The sequence below is a fragment of the Geospiza fortis genome, unplaced genomic scaffold (genome assembly GCF_000277835.1).
Source record: "Geospiza fortis unplaced genomic scaffold, GeoFor_1.0 scaffold353, whole genome shotgun sequence".
In the NCBI taxonomy this organism is placed as follows: domain Eukaryota; kingdom Metazoa; phylum Chordata; class Aves; order Passeriformes; family Thraupidae; genus Geospiza; species Geospiza fortis.
Genome location: NW_005054473.1, coordinates 1,288,413 through 1,309,250, shown reverse-complemented (window position 1 = coordinate 1,309,250; position 20,838 = coordinate 1,288,413). Strand labels below are relative to the sequence as shown.

Genomic DNA, 20,838 nt, shown 5'->3' with positions numbered 1-20,838 from the left:
CGCTTGGTGCAGCCCGGCTACGCCCGCGGCTGTGGGAGAAGCCCCAGGGGGCTAGGGGTTGGGCGAGGTGTGCCGTGCCACAGGAGCCCTGAACCGCAGCGGGGTGCGGGCATGGTGAGGGAATGAGCTCCAGTTATGTGCCCTGCACAGACAGCGCTCAGTCGAGAAGTCGCAGACTCTTCTGGGTATCTGCCTCACGAGCTCCAGTGCTGTGGGTTACCCAGAGCTGTCCCACAGCTCTCGTTACAGCGTGATGTCCCTGGCTGTAGCTGGGGCAGCAGCTAACCCTGCTTCGAGGGTTCATGTTGACATGTGTTTTTCATTCTCCTTGGGAATCTCATAAAATGTATATACTGCAGAAACATAACGCTTGCCTGTGTTTTAAAGGTCTGTTTCAGTGATCTAGACTTCACTTGTGTATTTGTAAGTAGATAGAACTTGCAGCTGTGACAGCAGTAGGAGACAGTCACAGGGCCATGTAGCTGTGAGCATAACAGCCAGCATTGGAAACCTGTGCTTAACAAAGAACATTCTCGTGCTCAGGATTCCTGGTGTCCTTTCTGTGTGGATGCTGTGGCCGGGGCAGCCAGAGATCCCATCTTGACAGCAGCATGAGGAAGAAAAGCTCTGGCGAAGAGGCCATGTTAGTTGGCAACTGGGTGATCAGAAGTGGCTTGCTTGGTCTGGCCATCTGTGATTGTCTCGTATTCATCTGTGCTTCTCTCCCAGGGAAGGAGGTGTGGGTTGTTCAAAGTATTGAGTTGCAGTGCCCCAAACACTTTTTTTTTGGAAGGGGGCATTTAAAACCAGGATCAAGCTGATTGGGATAACTCAGTAAAGCATTACATCTTCTCTTTTTCAGTAAGCAAATTATATTCAGCTAGTTGTATGTGAGGAAGCTGTTGTAAACTTCCCTTCTGTTGTAAACTTCTGCTTTGTAAACTCTTGTTGTTAATGTAAGGTTCTGAGGAAGATCGTACAGACAAGCGTGTATTTGAGTCAGGTCTTAGACATGCATGTAAGGTTTGAATGAGTATATTGCTGACTGTAAAAATGATTTGGTGTTTAAACAGTTCTCATTTATGCTTCAGTAACAGAAAAAAAAGATTTTTAAGTCTTGGCAAGGAATAAAAAGTTACTGTGGTGTAAGATAAAACATGTTTTCACTTCAGTAACATATCCTAGGCAGAAATTTTAATCACTAGATTTGCATACTTTGAACTTGGTTATTCATGACCTGCAACTGATGCTCTGAATTCATTAGGTGCTCTGCTTTAGAATTGTTTGTTTTCCTAAGACTGATGGTCGGGCTGGGGAGTTCGTGGTGTTTTTACTGTTTAAATAGAAAAGCTCTGGAAGCTCTAGAGTGTGAAGTACCTAAAATGGAAACTGTTGGAAGCTGTCGTTCTGCTAAAAACCAACAGTAAACAGAAATGGAGCCTCTGTGAAACTCCAAGGGATTTCTCTTATAAGTGTGCTGTGGGCTTTCCTTGCTCTAAACTGTGTGTGTGCCTGATGGAAAGTGCAGCATGAAGCTGGCCACTAATCTTGATGTAAAGTTTCTTTCTGGTTAAAATGGTGCTGTAGTACTAAAATAATTTTCCATGTCTTATGAGCATAGATAGCTGGACCTTACAATTAAAACCTTTTCAGCCACTCTCTTGTTACTGTGGGGGGGGTTGGTGTAACTGGGTTCCAGCTCTGCTGTTAGCTCCGGAAGACTTGGACAATAAACAAATGTGCAGCACTACAGCTGAGGTTTATGTAAGATGTTGCAGGTGAGGTGTGTGTAATCTGCTTGATGCCCATGTGAGTGCTCTCAGCTTTGAAAGTTGTCTGTGGGCTTGTGTGTGCTCATTCCTCTGCCTGCTCTTTGTGGTCAGCCGAGCTCTCCTGCTGTCCTTTGACACCATCATGAATTTATGATATGGGTTTCTGGAACAAGTGACAGGAGGAATTGTAGGGGGTGTAGTTATCCTTGTCCTTTAGGAAAATATTCTTTGCTAAGAAAGGAATAACATCTTCTTAATTTCAGAAGATGAACCTTCTGTCAAATCAAATGGAAGTAAAATTGGTTTCTGGTGCTTCAGGTAGCAAGAAGCCCTCTTTAACCACTTAGTCTTCTTCCTTGGCTCCTTTCACTCCCTTACATTAAATGTAGGTGAAAGCACCCTTGTTAATATATGACAAATAAAGCAACTTATTGACCAGATAAGCTTTTATGCAAAATTTTAAAAGAAATTTTAAGTATCTTTACATTTCTGCAGCCTGTCACCATTTAATTATCTGGCTTCTGCCAGACCCTACACTTTACATTTTATTATGGTTGTACACTATACAAACTAATTGTATATCCATCAGGAAGGACTGCCATTAGGAGTGGTAGGTAAAGAAATCCCTTTCTCCAGAGTTTCTGGAAGGGTTGAAGCCTGGCACAAAAGTTCTCCCTCCCGGAGGATGTCTGGCCACCTCAACATAGTGGTCAGCTGCCTCTTGCAGCCCATGGTGTGTATGTCAGTACTTGAGGTGAGTGACAGGAATGGCATTAAGGCAGGTAATTTCCAGCTTCTTGTGGGGGATCCTTTAGGTTGCTTTTGAGTGGATGAACTGGGTTTGGTTACCTGGCCCTGGGTGTGCAGAAAACTGCAAACAGTGAGAACAAGAAGCAGAGTTTGTGTAATTAATCTTTGTAATCTCCCCTTGGAGTTTCAGAGAATGACTCTGACCTAAAGAGCTGTAAAACTTCAAAATACTAATTGGCCTGTTTTCAGTAGAGCAGCTGTTCTTTCCTTGAAAATGTTGATTTTTCTTTGAAACACGTGATATTTTATAAAGAGAAAACAAAGAATTTGTTTTGAAAAGCCTTTAAAAGCTGTTATTATGTTTTAAGCTCTTGTGATGCCAGTTCACCCCATTACTTTAGAGTGTTATGGCATAATTCCTACCAGGAGAGTTGTTCCATGCACCATTTTCTTGTCTCATGAAAAAATACAGAAGCTTTTTTAGTAAAGTAACATGGAGTCTTCCTTGGGACCTTTGTCTGGAGAGATACTTCTTGTCTCCTGTAGGTACTTCCAGCTACATTTTTGCCAAGTTGTCCATGCCTGTGATGAGATTGCATGGGATCTGCATGTGTTTTCCAGCATAGACCGAACTCTGGCAGGTGAAGATTTTCACCAAGCTGAGGTGGTGTTCGAGCAAGCCTTAGGCTGCTGTGGGTTGGGACCAGTAGAGACCCTGGGGGAGCTGCAGAGGATTGATGTGGCATGTGTTGCTAGACTCACAGCAGTAGCTAAGACTGCCAGAACTATCTTGCTTTGGAGCAAGCTGGTTTGAATTGCTCAGCTCGTCTCAAGTTGAAGGATGCTGTGCTGTGTTTCTGGCCAATGATGAGTGTTCTGTTTGGGGAAATAATGACAAAAATGCTCCTGCAGCTTTGCATGCAAGTCAAGAAGGCCTCTGCCACTCTATAAGCTGGATGACTGTGTGCACCAAAGAGCAGCTGGGGAACAGCTGAATGCTGAGGGGCTTGTGTGGGGCCTGGATCTGACTGCATCAGTGTGTTTGAGCAGTTACCTTGAGTTCAGTGGTACTTCGGGGTTTAGTGCATGTGAAGTGTCGCTGAGTCTCCCATGTCCTGGAATGCTGTTACGTCTTCGTGAGCCTCTTGTGCATCTGGCGATAGCTGAATAACTGCCAGTTGCCCAGCGGGTCATGAGGAGAGGGCTGCTGGGGCTCATCTTGGGCTTGGCAAAGTGGGGTGGTTCCAGCTGCTCTGGTTCCTTCTGTTGGTTAGGTGAATGAAGGGCAGCTTCCCTGCTGCTCTCATAGTGTTGGTGAGTGTTGTGACTTCCAGCTACTTTCTTTTAACAGCGATCCAGGACAGCTCAGTATCTGGAAAAAGTTGCTTTTGCAGTGTTTTTTAATCAGGCTTTCTCTTTGGAGTCTTCAAACAGCATGTTGGTACGCAGCCTGAGCTGTTCTCCCTGAACACAGCACGTCTTCCCGGGAACTTTCTGTTTGTGTGGATGGAGGCCCTGCAGCTGTCCTGTTCCCTGAGCATAACAGGGGTAAGCAGGATCTGCTGCAGTGTGCAAGACAAGGTGCTTCTCATGAAGTAAAACATGCCTCAAAATAGACGAACTTCTCCCAATATCTTTTCTACCTCTTTTGAATGTAGCTGGCCATGGGAAAGTGGGGAGAACCATCAGGGCCACGTGGGCCTTGGTTGGATGCTGTGTTCAAATAAGAGTGTAGGTGCAGCTTGTATTTTTAAATATTATCAGTATGCAACAAAGTTACTGAAAATAGGGGTTTTTAAGTGGTAATAAAATATTGAATAGGATTTTGTTGCATGGTTGAGGAATACAGCCTCCTGTAGAGTGTGAAAGTGAAGAGTAATAAGATAAGATTAAAATGCCTTTGGCAGAAAAGGACTTAATGTAACCCCACACACTTCCCAGTGCTTAATCTGGGGCAGGTTTTTCCAGTGGTGATGCTACTTTTGACAGCGTAACCGTAACCAGAGTGATAATGGGAAAGTTGTCACTTTTTTTCTGTGGAGTTTGTGTTCAGTTGAAGGTGGTTGGTTGGAACCTTGAAGTGGAATAGTGGGCAGTACCTGTGGCTAAGGAGGTGCAGGCACAGCTGCGCTGCAGTGTAACTGATATGGCAGCAGAGCCTGCTGAGTCACACTATATAGCTGGTCAGCTTTCTGGGTTTGAATTTAGGGCTAAAATGGGATGACATGTTTTTCCTCTTCTGTTTTTTGAAGTTGCAAAACTTGGAATGTGTGTTATGGTGCTGCTGGTAGTTTGGGCTCAGGCTATTCAAATTTCCCTGCCCAACTGTCTTCATTTCCTGTTTTGTGTGTGTGTACCAGGTGGTTGTGAGGAGTCTTTAGGAAGATGTGCAAAGTAGCTCTCAAATATTACAGAATTAGAGAAAATTGCATTAAGTATAGAAAAGATCAGTTGACCTCAAACAGTGGGGTCCCTTCCAACTCAACATATTCTGTTCTATTCTATGATAGCTCTATGATAGTTGCATTTTGAGAAGAGATCTCTTATTGCTTCTTTGGCAATTTATAGTAATTTGTCCAGAAAGGGGACTTCAAACCTGCAGAGGTGCTGGGGTATACAGGCTCTGTTGAGTCGATTAATCTGCAGATAAGGGATGCTCGAGGACCTCAGACACATGCTTTATCTTCCAACAGGGATTCCTGTGATGATAGCAAACTTTGTGTGTTTCAAGAACAACAGGAACCTGTGAGATAAACCAGGGCTGTCATGGTATTGATCCAGCTCTGTTGGTGATGGTGATCCTGTGGCTCTTCCCACTGCTTGTTTTTGTGTGCCTGCCCACAAATTTCTCATGCTGACGTCCAACACCAGGTTGAGACTGTTGATGTGAGCAGGCATGTAGGATGGAGCCCAGCAGTATGCTCTGCTGCTGTCGTTCTCTTCAACTTCAGATAAAAACCCACCCACTGCAGATCCAGGTCTTTACCTGAATTCTTGTGTTTATCTTGACAAAGCTTCTAGTGCAACTGAACTTTTGTGCTTCTGTCTTGTAATTAGACACACTTATAAAGTAAACAGCCACACTGGTTTTTGGAGGCAGAATTTGTACTCTGCAGGGAGAACTGGTAGTATTTAAAGGATTGTGTCTGATCTGTTAGTGATAGTTAATCCCAAAACAGTGCTTAAAGCAGGATAGCCTTTTCAAGATCCTGAACTGATGGAATACAAGATTGTGTCTCAAGTCCGTCCCTTGTGCTTTTGCAGGTTTTAGCTTGGATTTCATTATTCCCTTGTTCTAGAGGAGTGAAACTCCAGTACTGTGCTGGTTTGTAGTTCAACAGCTGCCTTAAGCCTCACCTAAGAAACTAAAGACCCAGGTGATAAGCTTGACTTGGAACCTCTGGTTACAAGTGTGCTTGTATATAGAGATTAAGTGTCTGCAGCAGCCTAAGCTCTGGGCAGGATGGACAGTTGAGCTTGGGCACCAGGTAGTTGAGAACCTAATATATTCTTTTATGTGTCATTTACCACTTCACTAGCATAGAAGTGGCAGATGTGTTTAGTCTGGGGTGAGATCTTCATGAAGAAGATGATTCCTAGCAAGCTGGAAGGTGGGCTTTGGGTTGGAGGATTTTCATTGTATCTGTAGATGGTTGCTGCACATGTGCAGAGAAGAATTCTGGCCATGGTGATACTACTCTTAAAACCAGTTTTGCTTTCTGTGCCAGTTCATCCTTCTGTAGTTAACTCTTAATTAGAGAGTGGTTTCTGTTTGTGTTTTACATCACAGGTTTGTGACTGTACCAAGAGGTCCAAGGTCTTCTCCCTGTGCAGTTGGCAGCTGAGCTCATGTGGTCCCTTCGTTAATGGCTTGGGATCTCTGCAGAGAAACAGTGTGTTGTACGTGGTGACCTTTGTCATGTAGTATTTGTAATATAGGCATAGAGTGCCTCTTCCATGTGATGCTGGTAGGTATCTCTGGTGAGGCAAATCAGGTTGCTGGGATTGTAGCAGCCAGGTACCCCTCCTTGGTGCCCCTGTGACTGGAGAGTTGTCACTTTGAAAAGCAAAAGTGTTTGTAGTAGGGCTAGGAGAGGTGGCTGAGGGTAAGGACCTTGAAATGGATTAGATTAATTTGGGAAGAAATTATCAAGTACAAAGGAGGACTTTATTTAGAACTGTGTGGTTTTACAGGATATGAAATGAAACTACCATGGAAGGGCAAAAGTAGTTACCTGAGATCATTAATAAAATCCTGTGAATATTGTTCCTGTCGTTGTGGACTCCTGAGTGCTTTGAGTTGGATGAATAAACTGTTAACTGTAAAATGACATTGGATGGGGAAAAAAAAAAATCTTAGTTTTCAGAAATGGCTGCTTGTTTTCTTTGAATGAGGAGCAGGTGCCCAAACAGGATCTGGAAGCTGTGATTGACTGGTTAAGGTTCAACTCTTATGCTAGTGGTGTATCCCAGAGAGCTCCACAAATTGGTTCTTAGTTGGCAGTACCTTGCAGTGAGCCAAGGTAGCCAGTCCTAGTGATGAAATGGCAGCAGTTTCAGTCCTGCCTGATAGAGGAAGTGGTGGTGCTGCTGAGGCAGGAAGCGAGTTCAGGACACGCAGACAGATCTGACAGCACAGTTTCCTTTAGCTGGGAGAATGTGCACATTTTAACCTGAAAACAAACTTCAGTAGCTTAAAAGTTAGAGAAATTTTAACAAGCTTGACGGCTTGTGAGTTCTTCTTCAGATTACATGTGAAGCAGGAGTGAAGGTGAGATCGTGGGGATTCTAACTCTGAGTTTAGTAGGGAACACTGATTGTGTACAAAACCGCACAAAATTTCACTTAATTTTCCAGTTAATAGTGCACATAGGCACTGGAACAGATTTGAGCTACTATTAAGTTACAGAAAGTTTGTGAAAGCCAAGTGCTCCCATAGTACCGCCATGTTTTATATGCTTGCCTTTAGGATGGGAAAGTCAGACTTGCACAGGAGATGCAAGTGTGTTTGGGATGGTATGGCTAGTGCTTAGTCAGTGGGAACCTGCCATGGGTACCGTGGATTTCTTCAGCCTTTTGTGATCGGTTAGTGTCTTGGTGCTTGAACAGGCCTGTGTGACCAAAGTCTGTCCCTCCTGAATTTCCTTTGCTCCAGGAAGGATTACCGAGCTCCAGAATGTCCCCCTGGAGACTTCCGTTCCTTGTTTGTTGTATTACTCACATCTCTGTTAACACTTCTGGAATTAATCCTCAATGCAGATCAGCTGTCTTCCACAGAAGTGTAATTGAGCTTTAAAGCAAAATTCTGTAAAATGTGCCTATGAATTTGACAGAGTTTACATGGCTGTGTAATCCACAGTTTCCAGATGCCAGACCCCAGTTCTCTAGGACAGTGTTGAGTTCTCTGAAATCCTGCTGTTGTGGTCGCATGCTGAGCAGGTTAAAATCTAGCAAATACTGCAAGTATCATTAGTTAACATGTACTTTACTGAATTGCTGAAGGTTTTGATTACACTACAGAGAGGCTTGAGGGATAAAATCAGTGCAATGCTCTGTTTCTTTTTTTAAAATATTTTTATTTATGTTTTTAAGAAGTCTTCAGAGCTCCTTGAACAGAACTAAGTCATATTGACCTGCATTGCATTCCTAGTCTATCAGCTCTTCTGTCTGGGCTTGGCCAGATGGCGTACAATTACATGGCTCAAAATCCACTCACTGCCCTCAGGCTGGGATGACTTCAGTGCTTTCCAGTCTCTTTCAATTCTTTCAGATATTTAAAACTGCTTGGACTGCTCTCTCTGCTGGGTGTTGTACATACAGACTCCCTTTTAGTAAGTGGTGACTTCTGGGGGGCAAAAAGCCCAAAGCCTCTGTAACTTCTTTGTTTCTATTTCCCTTGTCGTTGCACTCTGGGGACGAGTTATTCTGTGGTTAATCTCAAATTGGATTAAATTACTTAAACCACAAATCAATGATGTATGTATCCTTAAAGCTATTCCTATGGAAGAGGAGGTCCCAGGATTGTGAATCTAAGCTCCTTAGAAATGAGCTTGTTTTCAGCTGTGATCTGTGGACTTCTTACAAGTGCAAAACATTAGCTCATCCAGCTACTTTGCCACTGCTAAGACTTTGGAGGCCTGTGCTGAACACTCTAAATCTATTTAAAACTTACACCATCTTATTTCAGTATTTAAGCATAAAGTTATGCATCCATTTAAAAATGTAGGGGGATCTCTTTACCTAAGGGATGTGCCCAAATTTTTGTTTCTTTTAATGTGTAATTTTGAAGTGTCTGATTGATTGTGGTGGGGGCAACCAGAATTGAAGAACTTGTGTGAGAGCAGTGGTACTTGTTTGTTTCATAGAGAATTTTCAGTGATCCAGTTCAATTGTTTTCATGGTAAATGCTATTAGTTTTCTGTTTTAGAAAGGAGGAAAAAACCGAAAAAGAAAGAAAACAGCCCCGCCTGGGCTTTTCCAGATCCCTGTTTTGCCATTCAAATTCTGCTTTAGGCTCCAGAGCAAGGCTTTGGGTTATTTGCTCTCTGTTTTGTTCCCACTGCCAGAAAACTGAAAGGATCAGGTCACCTGGTAGAAAACAGTAGTGTGTGCTGCCTCACCCCATGCAGTGGCTTGTGTGTTTGAGTCGTTGATCTGCACCATACCAATGCTTTGCCTCAGGAGGGAATTGGAGGTGCAGAGAGAAAGAATGAGCAGTGCTCCTGTAGATGCTCTTGATTTGCAGTGCTGGTGTTTTTCAAGAGAAACTGTGTGGGATAGGGCTGATAGCTCACTGCCATAGTCGGAGCTGTGGTAGGCATAATATGAGATGTGTGCAGCTGGTGCTGTGTCAGCCCCAGACTCTGACCTGAGCCCTTGCCAGAGAACAACATCTTCTCTCCCAGTGTCAGTGTGGGGGAACTTGCCTGTGTCCAAGGACAGGGAAGAAGCAAAGGCTTGCAGCACACTCTGTGACCTGAGACACTTTCTAGTACTGTGGCTTGTTTGATGCTCTCTGGAGTAATGAGCTTTAAATGTTTTTTCTTTTTACAAAGGTGTATGTGAGGTTTTTTGGTAATACACAAAATCTGAGTTTATGGAGAGTCATGGATTGGTCTGTTGCAGTGAGCACAGGGAATGCTTCAGAGTCAGGATTTTCTCTCTTGTGTGTTTTCTGGGCTCTGGACAGGTGGTCTGAAGCAGATGTGTAACCCGCAAATTACAGGTAGAACAGGAAGGGAGGATTACAGCATGGAGGAGTTCTGATCTGCCAAGGAGAGAGCTGCTTGGAAAGAGGGCTTCTCTAAAGGTTTGACTGTAAGTGCTGTTATGTGAGAGGGATGTTCCTCCACTTGTGCCAGCCCTGGGGTGAGCAAGGACAGCTGGAGCAGGGGTTCCAGGGCTGGGCAGTGTAACAAATTCGAGTGGAAATTGGAAAAACGTATGAGAAGTGGCTGGGAAACCCAGTCTGGAGATTTGTTTTGTACTTCATTTACTAACTCTGAGAGGAGTTCTTGGAGGCAGCAGCTTACCTTATTGAGCAGTGGCAGAGCTGAATGCTTTGGGCTTTGCCCAAACCGAAAGGTAGATGCTAGAATTGTATTGCCTATGTGAGTGGGGCATACTGCTGACTGTGTCTGGGATTAGCTGAAATGCACTTGGGTTCATTTGCTCTGCCTGAGTTTTGGCGTGTTTTCCTTTTGAAATCACCTTAATGAGTGGCTAATCCCTTTGCATCTTTTCTCTGAGCGTGAAAACTTTCTTAATATGGGCCTGAGCTGTGCTGCTGCACTGCCTGCTCTCTGTCTGGTTGGTTTTTTTTTCTTCTGAAATGGGACTTTCTCTGGGATCAGTCAGTGCTGACAGCATGGCAAGGCAGAACTGTGGGAGCCCTTCGCAACTGAGGCAATATTGAATAATAGTACTTGGGTGTAAACAGTTGAACTGGCCTGAACACAGAAGATGGCTTTTGAAATGTAAATAGTTGCTTTTTCCTTCTGAGTAAATATGTGTTTGCTTCAGGGCCAAATTGCAGAGCTTTTTGTTGTATTAATGATGGGCGTGTTGATATGTCTGCACAGTGCATCCTTCTGGATGTCTGCTGGGAAACTGAGATCTGCATAAATCACTAGATTCTATTGATATTGAAATGGGGCACTGGTGGCAACACCTGATGCTTACACACATAATTTATTATCTCTGTGCTTGCTGAAAGAGGAATTATAGATGAGGATGGCAGTGTGAGTGCCTGGTGTACCAGGTGCTTGCTGATGGCCTGCCCTGAGCATTTTTGCTGCCATTTCCTAAAACTGCTTGTGGTTTTGTCCAGGTCTTGTGGTAATGGTTGTAGCTAGTATTCCCCTACAAGTACTGTTCTTAGGAACTTTTGAGGATGTTTATTATGAAGGTAGCTGTCTTTCTTGAAATCTTAGAGCAACCCTGTGGTGTCTAAAGAGCTGGGGGTGGTATGTTTCTTTTGAGTCCCTAGCAATTTCCTTTCCTTGCAGGCATGACGGTGTGATACACAGTATCAAATCATGTTGCTGGCTGTGACTAAAGCCTCAAAAATTTGGATTTACACTGTACTTTATTTACATTACTGTAAGAAGTGAAATCTTCAGGAAGTGACCAAATGAATAGTTCAGGAGGGATTGATTTGGATTTTTTAATACAGTTACCCTGACTTGCTGTTACCCAGACCTGAGAACCATGGCAACATCCTTGCTTGCTAAAGCTTTGCTGTTCCTGTGATGGCAAATTTGCTGCTTGCAACACCTCCTGCTCCCCCTCAGGACTTTACAGAGACTTTGCAGCAAGTCTTTGTTGCTGTAAATAAAAGTGTTTTGGATGATACTATGCTGACAGTCAGTGAGAGCTTTGCCACTAATTTCCTGGGGTCAGGATTTCACACATCTATGTGAAGGCATGACCAGAGGCTTGGTACACCTCTAATTAAGGTAATACACAAATGAAAGACAGCTGTGCAACACTGGAGATAGCCAGCAAGTGTTTGGAGGAGATATTGGTGATGCATACTGGTTTAGTTCATGTACTAAAGTTTTTGCTGAGACTGTGTTGGAGTAACTGGGTGCATTTAGATTTTGTGATGTCAGAAGAGTAATCCCGTCTTCTTGGGATCTGAATGCCCTGCTGAGCTCTCAGTGCTGTAAACACTTCACAGTGGGCATAAAGGTATGTGTTAACTAGCAACCTTAACCAGAAAATTGTAAAATGATGCTTAGGTCTTAAAAAAGCCAGGGAGAGAAGAAAATAATCGTGTTTATTTTTGTCTGTACATGTTAATTTCTATTCCGTAAACACTTCTGGTGTGTCTTACACTGAGCTGGTCTCCAGCGGGAACTCTCTGGAAGGCAGGTGTGTTGCTGAGCAGCTCTCAAGACCAGAACTTACGCTTCCAGCTTCCAGTGCATGTGAGGCTGGATACTTCCATGCATAAAAATCGAGTCTGGAAAAGCCAAAAGGTGTTTTTGCCTGTCTCTAGGTAACTAGGCAAAAATTCTTCTGCTTATGAATGTGAGCTGCTTTGTGTGTGTGGTGGAGGGAAAGGATCTACCAACTCATTTAGGAATGCCATGTTTTCATATCTCACATATGCTATTAGTGGTTTGGGCTCACGTCAAAGGTGATGTGCATGGCTATCTAGTGCATGTGGGAAACATCTAAATATATATTTTTTTTTCTTCTAGGTTCTCTTTGGAGTTGATACTCTAGTAGATTTCAACAATGCAGACGATCAAGTGTGTAGTAGTGGGTGATGGTGCTGTTGGTAAAACCTGTCTCTTAATTTCTTATACAACAAATAAATTCCCATCGGAATACGTACCAACGGTAAGTGTGAGAATGGCTCAAACTGTTCTTTGGGCTTGCTGAGGTGGGGTAGCATGAGTTCCTTTTCGAACTAACCTTGATGGCATGCATTCCCTAATACGTGTTCTTATAGCCTCTTGGAGACTGACTAATACAGCATGGAAAAGTGAGAATCAGTCTGATACCATGCTGTTACCTTCCATATCACCTGGTAGTGCTAGTCAGTTCACCTGTATATGGTCACTTCTTGCTACTTGACTGCTGTGCAGAATCTGCATTTTCTTTGTGGATGGATTCTGTGAGTGAGATAAGCAGTGTGAACAACTGCAGATCAGTGGAGAGTAAGCAGTAGGAACACCTGCTCTCCTGGTTGCGCTCTCACTTCCTGCTACATCTTTGTTTTTAGGGAAGGGATTGTTTCATGTTGCTAGAATAGTCAGTGACTACAATTAACATTTTCTGAGGCTCATTTTTCTCATCCTCACTATGGAGGGTGATGTGCCAACTTCAGCTAAGTATGAGGAGTGTGTTTGGATGCAGTCACATTGTTTTGTACTTCCAAATGTATGCATAGTCCTTAACTACGTTGAAGTAACTGTTTTGAGTTTCATAGGCTCAGTTTTCTGAAGTACTGAATCCCTTGACTTATCCAAAGTTTAAATTGAGAGCAGTTTGACTGCCTGTGAGGCATGTGCACAGTCTTCCTGTTAGAAAAGTGCTTTTCTACTTAATATTGCATATGCAAGATCGGTGTACTGCCACTGAGGTGGGTCAGTTTTTAGTGAGGTTGCTGCAAGAGACTGGCAGCTGGATGCTCTTTTTACTAATTTTCTCTGTTATGGACCGAAAAGGCCATCTTCTATTAATATACAAGTTGAAGAGTTTATCTATGTATCCCAAACAAATTTGGACGTGGAAATGCATCACAGAGAACATCTGCCAGTGAAAGCGTTGGTAATATTCTCTGTGTTACAAAGTAACTCAGAAGACCAGGTAGCTCCTCTGAGATGGCAGGTAGCTCTGCCTGAGAGCTCTTTTGGAATAGGACTTTACGAAAATGTCTTCTCTTTGTGGGAAAGAAGTTGCAGTAAACATCATCACGTCTCTTTGAGATACTGGCTTTATATGCTATCCAGAATTTTTCAACTTACCATATACGAGGTTTGTCCTGGGTAGGACAGACTTCCACAAAATAAAAATGTTTGTCTTTAGTTGTAGATCAGGAGCTGAACATGAAAGGACTCCCAAACCTCGTAGTGTTCAGGGTAGAGGCAGTGGTCACTAGTGGGACCTTGTGGATTGTGCTGTAGGCACAGAGACCCGGGATCAGCCTCTCTCATGGGCTCTGTTATGGATTGGTAGAGAAGTGGCATTTGAAACTCTTTCGCCATTCTTAAGTTTTTCAGTGGTGTCAGATATCCTGATGTGATGCTTGTAGGGCAGCTACATTCTGTGCTGAACCTGTGAAAGGCTGCTTGTCGTATTTAAGCTGTTCTTTATAGTCAAGGCAAAATGAAATAGATCAGTGAATTCAGCAGTGAGTGTTTCTATACTTATCCCTTAAGGGAAGTGATTAAGCTGAAAAATGTTATAATCTTAAAATGTATGTTTTGAAAGCCTTCAAGTTGGTATCCTGTCCTGCACACAGTAGTACTAGCTGTAAATCTCTGCTAGAAAGGAATGTGGAAAATATGCCAAAAAGTTAGTTGCCAGTGAAGTTTGTTCAAGGTGTGCTAAGGCTTCTCTATAGTGCCTTTTAAATCTGCCTCATGTTTCCAAAATGTTATTTACCTCTGAACTTCATGGCTTGAGGAACTCGCTGTTCTGGAGATATCAGAGGCCTATTCCTAATTCTGTGAACAGCCTAGAGGCATACTTCAGACTCTGGAAACTGGAACATCACCTCTGATATTCTAACTAATGCTTCTAGTAATAAATGGACAGAGAAATAGAACAGATACTTCTGTTCTTGTGCGGTGGCCTGGCCACAGTATGGATGGAGAGCACACCATTTCAGTCCGATAGATAGTTCTGTTCAGTTGGCGCTGTGTTTTGCAATCCTTTCTCTTCATGGAGGATGTTTCCCAGTGGAAGATGGGTTTCATGGTGCTACTGCACGTAGTTTGTTACCTGTATGTTTTTGATTTTGTTGCCATTCTCAAAAATCAAGGCAGTGAAGGGCACGTCTTTGGAAAGGCACTGGCAATCTTTGGGTTGTGACAGCTCAAGTGAGAGCTCATGCCAGTTGCTGCAGTGGGCTGCCTGGCATTGGCAGGAACTGCTTTGAGCTCTGTTTTTTAGCCATTTTGGCACAACTGAGGATGAAATTGTCTGTGAATTGTACTATGAGACTATAGTTGCCTGGTTTCTGTGAAGGCCAGCCTCATAACCCTGGCCTTCTCAGGGCTCTACCCCAAACATTTCAATAGAAACTGTACCTTAACACAAAAATTGAAATTAAAAAATCCCATTTTGTAGATAGGGAGCTTTAAAAACAAAAAACAAGATGAGAAAGGAGACATGTTAATTGCCCTGAAAGGGCAGCTACAGGTGGTAGCTGAACAAAAATGAGGGGATATTGCTGGGGGATTGAGCTGCCAACCATCTTCTGACATGTGGAAGAGGAAATGCTCCAACCTTCATCACTCTGGTTCCTTGTTCTGTTCCTAGGAACAGAGGAGTCCTCATCCTGATAAGTCTTTTGGGGTCTTGAAGCAGTACACTCATGGGATGTTGAATGTCCCCTGTGAAAATACTTTCAACCATCCCTAAACCTCAAGGTGTGATTTGGAGCTAGACCCTTTGTTGTGTGTTCAGTAAGGCAAACCCAATGCAGTGTTTGATGGATTGAGTTGCAGGTAGTGGGGACGAGTGGTGATGTCTCTTGCAGTGCTTCAAAATCTTGAATGTGCTAATTCAAAATAGTGTGGGAAGTGGATTTCTGCTTCTGGATGATGTTCTGGGGATATGCAGTGTGCAGTGGCCGTAGTTGCTTTCTCAGTCATTGTAAGTTTTGAAAAGCTGAAAAAAATAAGATTGTGTTAGGTCTGTCTTTAACCAGGGCACTCAGGTGGGAAGGAGACATTTGAATTCTGCGGAGTACAGCTTTGAAGTGCAGTCTCACTGCTCTTCAATTTTTGTTGTTTTTTTCTTTTTCCAAGGACCTAAGCTCTTACTATATTAACAACAGATGCACGTGACTACTTGTTTTCCACATCCCTCCCTGCTCACTTCCATGAAAAGCCTTTGAGGTGGTTGCTGACATCTTTCCTGTTGTGATTTACTTCAGCTGTGAGAGCTGCTCAGGCTGCAGTTCTGTGAGGAAGCAGAATTTCCTCATCGTTCTTTGGAGATCCTGACTGGCCCCAAGTGACCATGCAGCAACTTGCAGGGGCAGGTGGTGGGTTTTTGTTTTTTTTTTTTTGCAGTGGGGAGGATCTTTTGCCATAGGTTGTTTCTGCAGTATTGTCTGTTGTGGTTCTGAAGATAACATCGTTATTGAAATGAAGGATGCTGACCTCAGACAGTGCTCTCCTGAGTGGGTGGGTGTAGGAGTTGAGCTTTTGGGTAGGCCCTTGTGCTCAGTTGTACTGTAAGCCACTTAGTGGGTGAAACAGTAGTGGGTAGTGCTGGTTTTAATCTGTGCAATGTCCTGGAGGGCAGTACTGTTGTACCAGGTGCTGTTGCAGAGGCAGTAGAGCTTGGTATCTGGAGCCAGACTCTCCTTTTAGATTGGATTTGACACAGATTGATTTTTTTACCAGATTTTTTTTCTTCCTTCAAAGATGGAGGATAAATCTCTCTTGAAAGGATGGACTCTATAATAGAGTTCCCTAGATACTCAGAAATATGGACTTCAGAGGATTTAGGTACTGTGAGATACAGCCCCATCACTGCGTACCCTTGAATGGCAGGGCTGACTTTACATGTTCTGTCCTTGTGAGGATGTGTTTACTGTGTCTAAGACTAAGGTTGAAGTTTGGAATTTCTGTGGCAGCGTGGGAAACCTCCTTACAGTAACAGGCAAACACTGTTGTAGGTGTTTTGCTCAGTGGTTTTTATTGTGTGTTATTCAGTGGTGTACCTTACATGCCTTTGCTTGACTATGTTGTGGAAACAGTTGGAGTATCACTATTACATGTGAAATTGTTCTGTTAATAGTATTACTGGTAATAATGCTGTAAGCCTGATGGTTCTGTTTTCCTCTAGAGGTGTCTCTTATTCAAATCAGATGTGCTCTGGCAAGGTGGGTAGGATGATGGTTTGAGAATCGTGTCTCCTTGAAACATGTGTCTCTTTTCTTGCCAGGTTTTCGATAACTATGCTGTAACAGTGATGATTGGAGGAGAGCCTTACACCCTTGGCCTCTTCGATACTGCAGGTGAGAAACCAAGTGCTTGTATCATTGTACTTGACCAAGATTTACCTGAGGTGATGTTGAACATGAAGACATACAGTTGGGGTTTTTTTGTTGAGATTTTCTTTTAATAGAAGGGGAAAATCTCTCTTGATTCTGTCAAGACAGAATGACTAATATTAGAACCTCTTAAATGTGTTGTATGTCTCTGCATCCTTAATGTGGATGAAGTCAGGGTGTGGATTTCATAAGCCCTCTCACTGCTTGCTTTTAAAAATTAAAAATCTGCTGGCCTCTTGTTTAAGCTGCATCTCAGTTTTAGGCTGGAGAAATGTGCAGTGATGAAACAGCTAAACATGGCTTTGCATGTGTGAAAAGAAATGGTAGAAACTGCTTCAGCTGCTGGATACTCGTCCCTACCACCTAATAATACTGAAGTGATGTGGCAGCAACTGGTGTTGTAAACTGTTCTTCAAAAGAGCCCTTCTGGAGAGCTTAGTCCATAAGCATTCATCTAAAATTGTCTGATATAATTTAATCTGTTTCCAGCTGTGTTCTTACATGCATCATTAGTGTCTAATTTGATTAATGAAACAATCTTAGGTTTCCAGTTAAACCCTATAGCGGTTAAAGAAACTTTCTTTTTTGGCCATCTGGTCACACTTCACCACCTGAGCTGGGACTGAAGCCTGTTCATAGTGGCAACTCCAGTGATGCAGTGGGGCCTCACTTGATTCTCACTGTGCACCACACTCCACAGTCAGACAAGGTCTCCTTACTGCCTCAGCCCCAGGTTTCCCATAGATGTCTCAGGCATCCAGAGCCTTAAAATTTAATTGTGGTGCAAAACCAAAAGAACAGCTTGAGCTAGTGCCTCTGGGAAGAGACACTGAACAAAGCAAACAGTAGGCTTTTATATCCCTCACAGCACGTGTTTGAAAGTCTGGGAGCTTCCAGCTGAGTCCTTGGCTCCTGCTGTATCTCTGAATGTGCATCAGCTGGCTGTGCCACAGGTCCCTGGGCCCTTCATTGTGCAGAGGGTCAGTGCCAGCTCCTCTGGAGCTCCTGGACACCCAGAGCTCAACCTGCAGCTGGCACTGCATCTGTACCTTGAGCTGTCTGTACTGAACGTATTCTTCAGCATGGCTTCACTTAGCTCTCCATGTTCTCCCAGATGTGATTTGTGTTCCCATTATTGTAAGCTCCCTACTTCATGGATGAGGAGTTAGGTGGAAAAGAGAGACTCTTTCCTGACGTATGTTGTGTGGTCTGCTGTAGGGATCTTGGTGGTCCTACAGCAGTTCTAGCATTGCATGGTCCCTGTGTGGGTAGTTGTGTTGGTCCTTCTATGCCTGCTTTCCGGCTGAGGGTTCAGACCTCTGAGAGGTGTTGTGTGTGTAGTTACGCACATTTTCTGTTATCAACATTAGCAGTGATCCAGCTAGTAATTTTGAGAAGTTACCAAATTACTTTAATGTGTGTAGGTGACTCTGTGCACTTGTGAATGTAAAGGCTTTCTTTCCAGAGCAGGACTGCTGAGGGGAAAGTATGTGTTCTTAATGGTTGCCTGCTTTTTCTAAATACCAGCCAGCACAGGTGACAAAATTTAGTGATGTATGAAGCCCCTATTGCTGGTTCTCAGATTAAAACCCAAGTCTTTGTTTTGAGCTTGTACTTGGAAGATAGACTTTTGGAGTAGTCTGTTAATTGCAACACATTATTTTAGATTTAGATTAGATGCTAGGAAGAAAATCTTCCCTGTGAGGATGATGAGGCCATGGCACAGGTTGCCCAGAGGAGCTGTGGCTGCTGCTGGATCCCTGGAAGTGTCCAAGGCCAGATTGACTTGGGCTTGGAGCAACCTGATCCTGGTGGAAGGTGTCTCTGCCTATGGCAGGTGGTTGGAATGAGATGAGCTTCAAGATTCTTTACACCCCAAACCATACTGAGACTATGATTCTGGTCAGTGCTCACTCCTCTCTGTCCAGCCAAGCGTAGTAGACAGGATGGGATGTCTAGATTTCCATCTTCAAACTGTAGGTCTTCTCCATTGAGGTGTCCCAGCTGCTGTGTTGACTCCTTAAAGATCTTGTAGGTCTTTGTCATGTATGATGAGTGAGACAACATTAGTTGGAATCTGAGACATCTTAAACAAGTGTTTTGGATTTCATTGCCAGTAAGTGCAGCAGCTTCATTGCCAAATTTGGTTTCTAAAAGTAGTGCTGCTGAATTGGGCAGGAGGAGGTTTAAGAATGAAATTTGACAGTCAGGCTGGTGGATCAGTGCTAGTGGTGCCTTGCAGAGACTGCGTGCAGATAGGGACTCAAAAGGAGGAGGCTGGCTTCTTCCAGAGCACAGCCCATGCTGGGACTTCGGTGAGGTTTTAGGGGAATACTGCTGGGTGGCCTGGTCGCAGTCATGTGTACCAGCAACATTCTTCTCCTCATGCCTGGAGACACTTCAGTGAGTCACAGCGTAAGTCAGAACAAAACTATTTTTTTCTCCCTTCTTAAGAGGAGGGGATTTTTTGCAGGGTAATGAAATTTGATGGCATAATACTTGTAATGAATGGTCACCTATAACTGGAGTGACGTTCTGCAACTGTCCTTCATAACTGAAGAGAGTGTTATGCAGTCCGAGGGTGTTTGATCTCAAAATGTATTGGAGGCTTCCCAGCTTTCTTGTGACTTTCAGCAGCTCACTGTTACATAGCAACTGAATGAATTCTGGATTTGAAAGCTAGATTTTTCAAATGTTGGAGTTCACTATGTGCTTGGCTATTTGCTTAAGAGTTAGGATTAATCACAGCCATGTTATTGTGATGAAATGTGCATTCTGACTCCCTGTAAAGGGCAGGATTTTGTTGTCTGGGTCTAATACAGTGTTAATTTCCTCCTCTCTAGGTCAGGAAGACTATGATAGATTACGACCCCTCAGCTATCCACAGACAGATGTATTTCTGGTCTGTTTCTCAGTGGTCTCTCCTTCTTCATTTGAAAATGTGAAAGAAAAGGTTGGTTGAACTCTGCATGGAAACGGAGCTGCTGAAGTATGTCAGGAGTTATCTTAGGTAGTTAGTAACAAATGCTGTGTCTCTTCTGTCTTTAGTGGGTACCTGAAATTACTCACCACTGTCCAAAGACTCCTTTTCTGCTTGTCGGGACCCAGATTGATTTAAGAGATGATCCCTCAACAATTGAGAAACTTGCCAAGAACAAGCAGAAGCCCATAACTCCAGAGACTGCTGAAAAGCTGGCCCGGGACCTGAAGGCTGTAAAATACGTGGAATGCTCTGCACTTACGCAGGTAAGGGTTGGTCTTTGACCAGTTTTGCTTGCTTTTATTCCATACTTTTTTTCAGTTCCAGGGAAAAACAACTCAGTGTGGACGTGGAGGGGTGTAAGCTCTGTTTCTGCTATTTACAGTGTAGCTTTCTCTTTGTCATGTTGTTCTAAGGCACAGAGAGTTGGCAGTGGTATAAAGAAAATCAGCCTGTGTGGTTTAGGCCTAATGTGGGTGATGGAGGAGGGTGTGCTTACTGTGTTTGCTTCTGTGCTGGAGAAAAATAACCACTGATAACTTAGAATGTACATTATGGACAATAATTGGGTTGGGACACAGAGTTCACGTCACTGCTGAAACAAGCAGACAAAGGAAAAAATGCCTCTCGTTAAAGTTAATGCTGGTACTTTGAAGACTGGAAACCTTCATAGTTGATAGCTGCCTTCTCTTCCTGTGCAGCTGGTGGTGAGCTGTTTCCTGTGTCCTTCCTTCAGATAGAAGTTCTGTTAAAACAAAAAGTAACAGTTAAATAGTTCTTAAGACAGTTCTTACATCATGTTTATAACTTGTGAATGTGAGTCAAATGCCAACTAAAGTAGCTGATTTGAGAGCAAGAAACTCAATTATCTTTTCCCTTTCAGTTAGGAATACTAGAGTGGGAGCCATTTTCTGGCTAGCTGACATGTTGCCTTGACTTTGGATGCTCTGAGAACTTAATCCTAGGTTCTTACTCTTGCTGAATTGACTATAATGCTTTGAACAGCTTCCTTAATGCTGGTCTGTAAAGAATTTGTTCATCTCTGATGTGCATGGAACCAGGGGGTGCACAGTATCAAGCTCCACACTCTT

General features: G+C 43.4%; 1 protein-coding gene across 2 annotated transcripts in view; it reads left to right on the top strand.

The window, feature by feature from the left end:
• The window catches only part of CDC42 (cell division cycle 42), a 30,362-nt gene that overhangs the window by 2,894 nt on the left and 6,630 nt on the right, over nt 1-20,838 (top strand). For both annotated transcript variants that reach the window (XM_031062913.1, XM_031062914.1), the window contains exons 2-5: nt 12,230-12,371; nt 16,659-16,731; nt 19,611-19,720; nt 19,816-20,013. In XM_031062913.1, the coding sequence (XP_030918773.1) occupies nt 12,267-12,371; nt 16,659-16,731; nt 19,611-19,720; nt 19,816-20,013 (486 nt within the window). In that variant the 5' untranslated portion in view covers nt 12,230-12,266. The remainder of the gene's footprint in view (nt 1-12,229; nt 12,372-16,658; nt 16,732-19,610; nt 19,721-19,815; nt 20,014-20,838) is intronic.